At 69.4% G+C, this 9956-nt stretch overlaps 2 protein-coding genes across 2 annotated transcripts; one reads left to right on the top strand and one right to left on the bottom strand.

The window, feature by feature from the left end:
- Window positions 1-474: 474 nt before the first annotated feature.
- Window positions 475-5335, top strand: LOC121658892 (homeobox protein ESX1-like). Its single transcript, XM_042016412.1, has 3 exons — window positions 475-564; window positions 4566-4821; window positions 5055-5335. Exons 2-3 carry the CDS (start codon window positions 4570-4572, stop codon window positions 5151-5153), a joined length of 351 nt encoding a protein of 116 aa, XP_041872346.1. The 5' UTR covers window positions 475-564; window positions 4566-4569; the 3' UTR covers window positions 5154-5335.
- A 280-nt stretch (window positions 5336-5615) lies between these two features.
- LOC121658726 (all-trans-retinol 13,14-reductase-like) lies at window positions 5616-9680 on the bottom strand. Its single transcript, XM_042015972.1, is given in 12 exon segments — window positions 5616-5862; window positions 6062-6221; window positions 6338-6504; window positions 6641-6750; window positions 6836-6974; window positions 7461-7586; window positions 7676-7793; window positions 7796-7875; window positions 8201-8396; window positions 8582-8811; window positions 9143-9325; window positions 9436-9680. Coding segments are annotated over 12 exon segments (1821 nt in total). The 5' UTR covers window positions 9602-9680; the 3' UTR covers window positions 5616-5716.
- Window positions 9681-9956: the final 276 nt, after the last annotated feature.

Genomic DNA, 9956 nt, shown 5'->3' with positions numbered 1-9956 from the left:
TCCATCCCTCCCTCCATCCATCATCCATCCATCCATCCATCCATCCATCCATCCATCCATCCCTCTATTCACCCATCCCACCACCCACCCCTCTGACTACTTACACCCTTTTTACTTATTTATCCCACATCCCTCTGGCCCTCTGTCCCTTCTCCACCCCCACACAAGTCGGGTGCAGCCCCGTGGGTGTGACCCCTGCGTGTGCAAAGGTGTGTCAGGCATATGCAGCCCCTGCGTGTGCAGCCACACGCCGGTGTCACGCGTGTGCTCTCAGGGACAGACCCTCAAGGGACACCTCGACCCCACCCGACGCCACCATGGCCGCGGTGGCACCCGGAGCCCGTTCCCGTTCCCGGTCCCAGTGCCGGTGGGACGCCGGCTGTCCCGCAGCGGTGCCGGGTGGCCGCGCTGCCGGCGGTGTCCGGCTCCAGCCCCGCGGCCGGGAGCCAAATTCCTCCGCCTCCGCAGGAAGCCGTCGGCGCTGGCGGCGCAGCGGGGCCGAGCCCGGCCGGAGGGATGCCGGAGGGATGCCGGAGCGGGAGAGGGCTGGAGGAGAGAAAGCAGGTCAGCCCCGAGCCGCCAGCGTCACCCTGGCAGCGGCAGCGGCGGCTCCTTCGAGGAAGCAGGGCGAGGATCCGGCCCCGTGACGTCCCTCCGGCACGGCCTGGCCGAGGCGCGCTCGCTCGAGGAACCTGCCCGGCCCCGGGGCCCGGGGGAGCCCCAGACAGGCGGGTTTGCTCCCCACACCCTGGGCATGAGGAGGGGGCGTCTCCTGACGTGGGGTTGGCTCGGCCGTCGCTGTCCCGGGAGCCTCAGGGGTGGGATGAGGGAATGTTCAACTCAAGCGCTGCCGGCTCTGTGTCCCTGTGATTTCCATCCCCGGGTAACGCTCCCGTTCCCGGATGCTGCTCCCACCCCGCTGTTGTCCCTTCGAGCCCGGTGATGTCCCCGTCCCTGGGTACCGCTCCGTCTCCAGGCGCTGAGCTCGCCCCGCTCCGTGCTCCCGTTCCCGGGTGCTGCTCCCACCCTCGGTACCAATCCCACCCCTGGCCAGCCCTCTCTCCCCGGGCCGGAATCCCTCTCCCATCTCCTCCTCCACAAACCTTTCCCCCACCCTGGCCCCCTCCCCGCGGTGAGAATCGGGGGGTCCCTGCCCTTCTCCAGTTCCCTCCCCTCCTCCCGGCGCTGCTCAAACACAAGCATGGCTCAGTGGAAAATGTGACCGGCCGATAACTGGGGCCGGGCCGGGGCCAACTGGAACAGCACGGGCTTGGCTGCGGCCCCGGCTGAGCCCGGGGCGGGCGGGGGACCGGGGGACCCGGCGGGGGGACAGCTCGGGACTCCCTCACACCTCGCTCCACCCCGCCCCCGGCACCTCTCTGGCACTCCGCCTGGTCACGGGCACGGGACACCGGGGAACAGGGGACACGGAGGTGCTGGGAGGCTGGTGGCGCCTGGCCTTGGCCCAGCCCTGCCCTGCAGCAGGGTGGAGACCCCAGGGATGGTGGCAGGATGGAAATGCCCTGGGATGGTGACAAGTGGAGAGGATGAGATGCCCAGGGATGGTGGCACTTGGGCAGCACAGCGATGCCCAGGGACAGTGGCACGTGGACAGGACAGAGGTGCCCATGGGAGATGCTGGGTGGGCAGGATGGAGATGCCCAGGGATGGTGCTGGATGGGGAGGTTGGTGACACCCTGCGATGGTTACACATGGGGACAGTTAAGATGCTCAGGGATGGTGGCACATGGGCAGGACAGAGACACCCGGCGATGGTGGCACGCCGGTGGATGGAGATGCCCAGGGACGGTGCCGGACAGGGAGGATGGAGGTGCTCAGGGACGGTGCTGACGGCGAGGACGGAGGTGCCAGATGGGCGCGATGCAGATGCCCGGTGCCGGTGCCAGATGGGGAGGATGCAGGTGCCCGGGGCCGCTGCCAGGAGGGCACCGGGAGGTGCAGCCCCAGCCCCTCGGCCGGAGGTGTGTGGGCCGGGAGCAGCCGCGGCCGAGGAGCCCGTTTGTTTCTCATTAGCGGCTCTTGGCAGGAGCTGTGGAAAAAATAGCTTCAAACAGGGAGCTGGAAGGGAAAAGGCTGGGCCGAGGGAGGGGAGAGGGGCCGCGGTGGGGAAGGGGGACACGGGGCCAGGCGGGGGCGGGTAGGGGGCCGGGGGAACGGTGGCCTGGATGGGGTGTGGGGATGGGGACAGGGGGACACATGGGGTCCCCTCTGAAGCATCGCAGAGGTCCGTGTGGGGATCTCGGTGTGTGCGTGCCTGTGCACACCTGGACACGGTTGCACACGCGTGTGTGCACAGGGCAGAGAGCACGGAGCGTGTGTGTGCACACACCATGGCCCGAGCGGCCCTGGGGAGGGGACAGGGACACACGGCTGGGCACCTCCATCCGCACGGGGCATCCCGGCCCCCGCCCTCGCAGGGAAACTGAGGCACACCGGGAGCGCCTGCGGGGCACCGGCCCCGCCCCGCCACGGGGCTCCCGCCGCAGCCACCGCCCGCTGTCACGTTTTTGGGGGGCCCCCGTCACCGCCACTTACGCAACCGCGTGTCTGCGAGCGCCGACAGCGCGGCCAAGGCAGCCCGGAGCGGGCGGGGGCAGCGCGGGACCCGGGGTCCTCCCTGCCTCGTGCCGCGACGAGGATTTGGCGGTGACAGCGGCGCGTCCCACCCCCGATCGGCTGTGCTCGGATGGCACCGGTGCCCGGCTGTCCCGTGTGTCCCCTCCCGGGACGCCGCCCTGGCCTGGGAAACGGGAGAGCGGCGAGACGGGGTCACCTGGGGACACGGCTGGGGATGGCGCTTGTCCCTGCTCCGGGGCTGGTGGCACCGTGGCAGCCTTGGCAGCGGGCACGGGGTTGGCACAGCCATCCCTGCAGGCACAGGGTCCGTGTGCCAGGGCACGAGTGCGTGTCCATGTGTGTGTCCGTGTGTCCATGTGTGTGTCCGTGTGTCCATGTGTGTCCATGCGTGTGTCCACGCGTGTGTCCAGGCGTGTGTCCATGTGTGTCCGTGTGTGTCCGTGTGCGTGTCCCTGTGTGTCCATGTGTGTGTCCGTGCGTGTCCATTGTGTCCATGTGTGTGTCCAGGTGTGTGCACCCCCGTTCCCGTTCCCGTTCCCGTTCCCGTTCCCGTTCCCGTTCCCGCTCGGTTCGGCCCCCAGCCCTCACCTGGCGCCGCAGATATTTCTGCCTCCAGCCGGGATTCAATTCCACCCTTCCCGCGGCTGGTGTGGAATCAGGATCCCAAACGGAGCCCCGGGCGCCCTCTCACCCCCTGGGGGACACGGGGGAGCACCCACCCAGCGCCCCGGGCTGGGCTCAGGGGCAGCACCCGGTCCCGGGAGTGAAGGAGCCCCGTGTCCGGCAGCAGAGACCCGGCAAACTCAGTTCAGCCGGGACCGAGGGGGGCCTCGCCTGCTCGAGGGGGGGCTCTGCCTCACCAGGAGGCCGATTCTGGGGGGTCCCCACCAGGGACATATGGTGGCAAATCCTTCGCTAAGTCTTTGAGCCAATTACGCGGCTGGAGCTGCCTGACCCGTGCGGCCAAGCCCCGGTGCCCCGGGCAGCCCTAAACCCCTTAGGGGGATGATCCTGCTTAGGGCATCCCGCGGCCCGATTCCCCCGACCCTCCGTGGCTCCAACTCCTCCTCCCAAACCCTTGGCCCCCACCAGCCTTGTCCCCTCTGCCACCGCCTCCTCGCCTGCCCTTGGGCCACTCACCCGCTTTGTCACCCGCTGCCGCGGGGCCGGGGGCACGGTGTGGGGCACCCCTGGATCACCCCCCGGCTCGCCCCCCAGATCACCCCCGGATCAACCCCGGCGCGGGGCTGAGGGCGCTGATGAGATTTGGGAGCTTACGGTGCTGAGCCCGCGGCTCTTCACACCCACGGGGGGATCCTGCTCCTTCGGCCTCGCCGCCGGCTCCTCGCCCTCCCCTGGGCCCCGGGCACAACTCCCGGCAGGGCCAGGGGTCCTCTGTGCCGCCCTGAGCACCCTCTGTGCCACCCCGAGCACCCTCTGTGCCACCCCAAGTACCCCTTGTGTCACCCTGAGCACGCTCTGCGCCACCCAGGCCACCCTCTCATCCTCCCCCAGTTTGGGGGCGGCTCCCAGCGAACTGCCAGCACCCCTTGGCACGGTTCCACCCTTTAAAAAGTCTCCAAAGTGCCCCAAATCACTCCAAACTGCCCCACCGCGGGGTGTCCCGAGCCCCCCCCCACCCAGGGCAAGGTCCGCAGTGGGGCAGGGAGGGTGCAAAGGGCGGCGGGTGTGGGGTGCTGGGCGCGGGCAGTGGGGTGTCCCCGGGTCCAGAGTGCGGCTGTGGCACGGAGGTGACGCGGCAGTGCGGGGGGACACCTGGTTCGTTGGCGGGGGGCCAGGGGCCCATGCCCGGGAGGGGTCCCTGGGGATGGGGGCGGCGGGATGGGGACATGGAGAGACCCCGGGAGCTCTGCGGGTGTGGGGACAGGGCTGGGGGGGGCAGACACCGCGGGGTGCCGGGCGGGGGGACATGCCAGCCCCCAGCACGCACCTCTTGGTGTCCCCAGGGCCATGTTCTTCATCATCGTCATCACCTTCATAGCCATCACCTTCCTCCTCCTCATCTTCCACCTCTTCCGCAAGCTCTGCCAGGACCCCGTGCCCCCCCCCCCGCCTACAGGAGCCCGCAGGGCCCCATGCCCGCCTCACCCTCCAGAGATCCCCAGGGCCCCGTGCCGCCCCCCGCTGACCCTGATGCCCACGCTGCCCAGTCTGCCCAGTGGGGCCATTCCCGTGGGGCTGGAGCCCCCGCCCTACAGCGAGGTGGGTCCCGCCCAGCGGGGGGGGGCTGGGCTGAGCCCGGAATGGGGGTCGGGGTGGGGTGTGGGGTTGTGGGTGATGGGATGTGGGGCGCTGGGGCTGCGGGTGGGGGTTGCTGGGTGCTGGGGTTATGGGGTGCTGGGCTGCCTTGCCCACAAAGGGGGACAGCCCCCCTCCGTGGGGAACCCCCTGGGGCGGCCACATGTCCCCCCACACTGACTCCCCCCTCTCCTCAGGTGACAGCGAAGCCCTTCCTGTACCCCCTGCCCCAGGGGCCGTGCCCCGAATGTGGCCACATGCCCACAGCTCAGCCCCCCTTGACCACCCGGACCTAGAGGTGACCTCCTCCAAGGACAGCTGGTGACAACTCTCCCCTTCACTCAGGGGGACATGGACCCTTCGGGACCACCCAGATGGCCTGGGCCCATGTCCCCCCCCCCCCCCCCCCCCGAGCCATCCCACTGGGAATTCCCCTATTTATTATATTTAAAAGTGTAAAAGAATTCTAGGCTCTGCTGGTTTGGGGAGGCTGGGGAGGCTCAGGGACGACAGAGGGAGAAGGGGGGAAGTTTAACGGGGGTTCTGCACCCCACATTCACCCCCAGCTGTGGGTGCTCCCTGTGCCCATCACTGTGTCCATCCCATCCCAGTCCCCATCCCAGCCTCCATCCATCATCCCAACCCTCTCTCCATTCCAGTCCCACCCCTATCCCTATTCCCATCCCACCCCTGTCCCCGTTCCTGTTCCAGCCCCTATCCCCATCTCCATCCCCTCCCCAAAGACAGGTGCAGGCCGGTGGGACGTCGGGATTTATTGAGCTGGGAGCCACTCCCAGCCCGGGGCCATCCCCGAGGACAGGTGTCCCCAAGGCCCGCTGCCCCCAGCCCCGCTGTCCCCTCACGCCGTGTGCCGGCCCTGGCGCCGCTTGATTTTCCTCTTGAGGAGCAGCAGGTCCAGGTAGAGCAGGCGGCCCAGGATGGCCGAGGCGCAGAGCAGCCCCCCGTGCACGGCCCCCGCCAGCCCACAGGAGAACACATCCTGCCCTGGGGACAGCCGCCGTGGGACAGGGACACCCCTGGGGAGCGCACAGCCACCCCCGGGGCGGAACAGAGCCACCGCCATGGGGAACGAGGCCACGACAATGAGGGGACACCACCCACTGCAGGGAGCCCCTGGGGCCACCATCCACAGCTCGGAGCTGGTCATGGGGACAGCAGGACAGAGGGACACGGGGACACTCACCTGTCAGGTAGAGGTTCCTCACGGGCGTGTCGGGTCTCAGGGCGGCCACCACGGCGGGGCTGAAGCGGAGCAGGTCGTGCTCGGTGCCGTACATCTCCCCCCGCGCAGCCCCCAGGTAGTGCTGGTTGGTGAGTGGGGACGCCGCCTCCACGAACTCCACCTGCACGGGACGGGGCGTCGGGGCATGCCGGGGTCACAGGGGGCACGGGGGGCACGGGCGGACCCCCCTGGGGCACCCCGACCCTGAGGTACACCCCAGCCCATCCCGTGGGGCACCTTGTCCCGCAGGTGCGGGAAGCGGAGCAGGGCCCGCTCCAGCAGCCGCTGGGCGATGTCCATCTTGTACCGCTGGTATTCGGGGCCGCGGTGCCGGGGGCGGCTCCCGGCCCACTCCTCGAACCACTCGTACCGTGCCATGGTCAGGATGGTCATGCAGGACTTGCCTGCGGGGCGGGGACAGTCGGTGACACCCCCGTGGGGGTGACGGTGGCAGTCCCCATCCCGTGCCGGTGGGACTGGGGAGCCTCTGAGCCCGCAAAGGGGACCTGGGGAGACACGGAGATCCCTCTGGAGCGGTACCTGGGTGCCGCTGCTCGTACGTGGGGTCCTTGGCGGCGGGGAAGGTGATGAACATCATGGCCAGGTTCTCGGGGACGTCATCGCGGCTCAGGGCAGCGTACTGGGTCATCCTGTGGGAAAACAGGGATGCGATGCCCCACCGTGCCCCCACCTACACACCGTGCCCCCCCCCCCCGGCGTGCCAGGACCCCTCACATGGCGTCCAGGTCGTTGTGGGGGTAGATCCAGAAGTTGGTGGGGGGCAGGCCCAGCTCGGCCGCGCTGCCCCGCAGCCCCACGAACACCAGGAAGGAGCCCATGCCCGGCCGCACCATGTCCAGGAGGGAGCGGACACCTGCGGGGACACGGCGGTGACACCCGGCCCCGCCTGTGCAGGAGACACGGGGGTGACACCCGGCCCTGTCTGTGCAGGGGACACGGGGGCGGTGACACCCGGCCCTGCCTGTGCAGGGGACACGGGGGTGACACCCGGCCCTGTCTGTGCAGGGGAGATGGGGGCGGTGACACCCGGCCCTGCCTGTGCAGGGGACATGGGGGTGACACCCGGCCCTGCCTGTGCAGGAGACACGGGGGGTGACACCCGGCCCTGCCTGTGCAGGGGACATGGGGGTGACACCCGGCCCTGCCTGTGCAGGGGACACGGGGAGTGACACCCGGCCCTGCCTGTGCAGGGGACACGGGGAGTGACACCCGGCCCTGCCTGTGCAGGGGACACGGGGAGTGACACCCGGCCCTGACGGGGCTGTCAGGAATGATGGAGCTGTGGGGATGCCGGGGACACAGAGGACACGACGGCCCCGGGGACACGGTGCCGCGATACCGGGGTGGCTGCGGACGTGGCGGGGCAGCAGCTTCCCGAAGGTGTTGAAGACCCCGGCGTCGGAGATGACGATGGGGGCGCGGATCTCCAGCTCCTCCTCCGCGGGCCCCGCCCGCACCGCCACCCCTGGGGACCGAGGCGGGGGTGGGGGGATCAGGGGACACGCGGGGCGCTGCCACCGCGTCCCCATCCCTCGGGGGGGTCCCGGCGCTCACCCACGGCGGTGCCGGCGGCGCTGACGAGCACGCGCGTGACGGGGGCGCGCACGAGCACGGCCCCCCCGGCGCGCTCGATGACGGGCACGGCGTGGAAGGCGACCTCGCTCGCCCCCCCCCCCGCGGGTACCAGGCCCCGCGCTGGTAGTGGTGAACCATCAGCGCGTTCACCAAGAAGCTCGAGTCCCGCGGGGCCGTGCCTGCGGCGACAGGGGGGACACGGGCACGGCTGGCCCGCGCTGCAGGGCGGGGCAGCCCTCCCGTGTCGCGACATGGTGGTCCTCATCACGATATCGCCCTCCCTTATTGCGACACAGCCCTCCCCCAGTGTAACGTGGCCCTCCTCTATCGCGACACGGCCCTTCCCACCACGATACAGTCCCGACAGAGCACTGCCCATACCGTGATGGTGACACCCCCCCCCGTCATGACACAACCTCCGCCACTGCAGTACCCCTCTCCTCCTCCTCCTCCGTGGTGCCCTCCCTATCGCAACAGCCCGTCCCTATCGCGACAGCCCCTGACCATAGAAGAGGTAGCCGAGCAGGGCACGCAGGTCGGGGTCAGAGGTGAGCTGGGCCACAGCCTGGCTGTGGCTGGTGGTGGCCATGCGGAACACGGGGGACAGGCGGGGCAGGAGGCCCAAGCGGAGCAGGAGGGCGACGAGCCAGCGCGGGGACAGCTTCAGCACGGCCAGCAGTGCCACGTGCCGCGAGGCCACCTGCAAGACAGCCACAGTGTCACTGTCACCACCCACATCAGCGTGGGGACTGCTTGAGCACGGCCAGCAGCACCACGCGCCGCAAGGCCACCTGTGCGACATCACCATGTGCCACCACCAACACCGCCCTGCCTGGCCACCACCGCATCCTCAGGACTGTCACTGCTGTGACCCCAGGGCCGCACCTTGGAGAGCTTCATGAACTCCCTGATGGCCGCCTTCTCAGCGGGGAACTGCTCCTCCAGCGCGGTGACAAAGGCCACCTTGCCGGAGCGCAGCTGGTAGCGCTGGGGTCCCAGGGTCACCTCGTCGTAGGGGTCAGGCAGGCGGTGCCAGCAGAGCTGCCCGTCCGTCAGCTGGTCCAGGAGCACCCGCAGGAGGCTCCCCTCGTGCAGCTGCCCCACGTAGTGGATGCCTGCAGGACGGGGACAGGGGACACGGCAGGGGGACACGGGGGACATCACACGGACACGTGGCAGGAGCAGCTGGGGAGGGCAGGGTTTGGCTTTGTCTGGTGTTGGTCACACTGAGGGGCGGGGGTGGGATGGGATCTTGGCATGGCAGGGGCACGGCAGGGATATGGCACGGACATGGCAGGGACATGGCAGGGACAAGGCACAGACACAGCACGGACATGGCACACATGCACTGCACACACCAGGGCTGGCAGCGGGTTCACAGTGGGGCTGTGGGGACAGGCTGTGACGGGAGGTGACAGGGAGTGACAGGGGTCAGGGTGTCCTTACCCACGTCGAACTCGATGCCGTGCTGCTCGAAGGTGTGGCAGCACCCTCCGGCCTGGTCGTGCTGCTCCAGCACCAGCACCCGCCGGCCCGCCTTGGCCAGGGTGGCGGCCACCGCCAGGCCCCCCACGCCACTGCCGATGACCACGGCATCCAGCTGGTCCGGCACGCGCTGGGCACTGAACCCTGTGCACACCCGTGTGACAGTGACCGGCAGGGGACACTGAGCCCTGCATAACCAGTATTCCACAGGACGGACGGGCACATGGACACACAGACACGGGACAGACACTCACCCCGCTTCAGGACCCTGTCCCGGGTGCGTTGGTCAGTCACCAGTGGCCGCGGTGGCTCCAGGGGTGGTCCTGCAAATGGGTTGCCAGATGGGGCCAGCAGCCGATGGGCCACCCGGCCCAGGGCCAGCACGGCCAGGGCCACCAGCAGCAGCAGCGCGGGCCACATGGCTGTCACCGCGTGCGGCTCTGTACAGACACGGCACGGACACGGCACGGGCACAGCACGGACACGGCACGGACACGGCACGGACACAGCACGGACACGGCACGGACGCGGCACGGACGCGGCACAGCCCGATGTGTTCTGCCCCAGACCTTATAGCCACAGCAGCTTAGGGACACGGGGATTATGGATGGGCCAACGCAGAGGCTTTAGAGACAGCGCTGCTTAAAGACACAGAGCTGCCCGGCACAGCACCCAGGGACACGGCACCACGCGGACACGGCACCCACGGACACGGCACCACACGGACACTGCACCCACGGACACGGCACCCATGGACACGGCACTGCAAGGACAC

This window comes from Corvus kubaryi, unplaced genomic scaffold, assembly GCF_017639235.1.
Source record: "Corvus kubaryi isolate FWS band 111438036 unplaced genomic scaffold, C.kubaryi_AGA036_p1.0 123, whole genome shotgun sequence".
NCBI lineage: Eukaryota > Metazoa > Chordata > Aves > Passeriformes > Corvidae > Corvus > Corvus kubaryi.
Note: the sequence above shows the minus strand (reverse complement) of the source record. Positions and strands in the feature narration are given on the sequence as shown.

Excerpts from the sequence above, each read along its gene's own strand:
- LOC121658892 (XM_042016412.1), top strand. The coding sequence starts at position 4,570 with ATGTTCTTCATCATCGTCATCACCTTCATAGCCATCACCTTCCTCCTC. Across the intron at positions 4,822-5,054 it reads AGCCCCCGCCCTACAGCGAG|GTGACAGCGAAGCCCTTCCT; the intron begins GTGGGTCCCGCC and ends CCCTCTCCTCAG.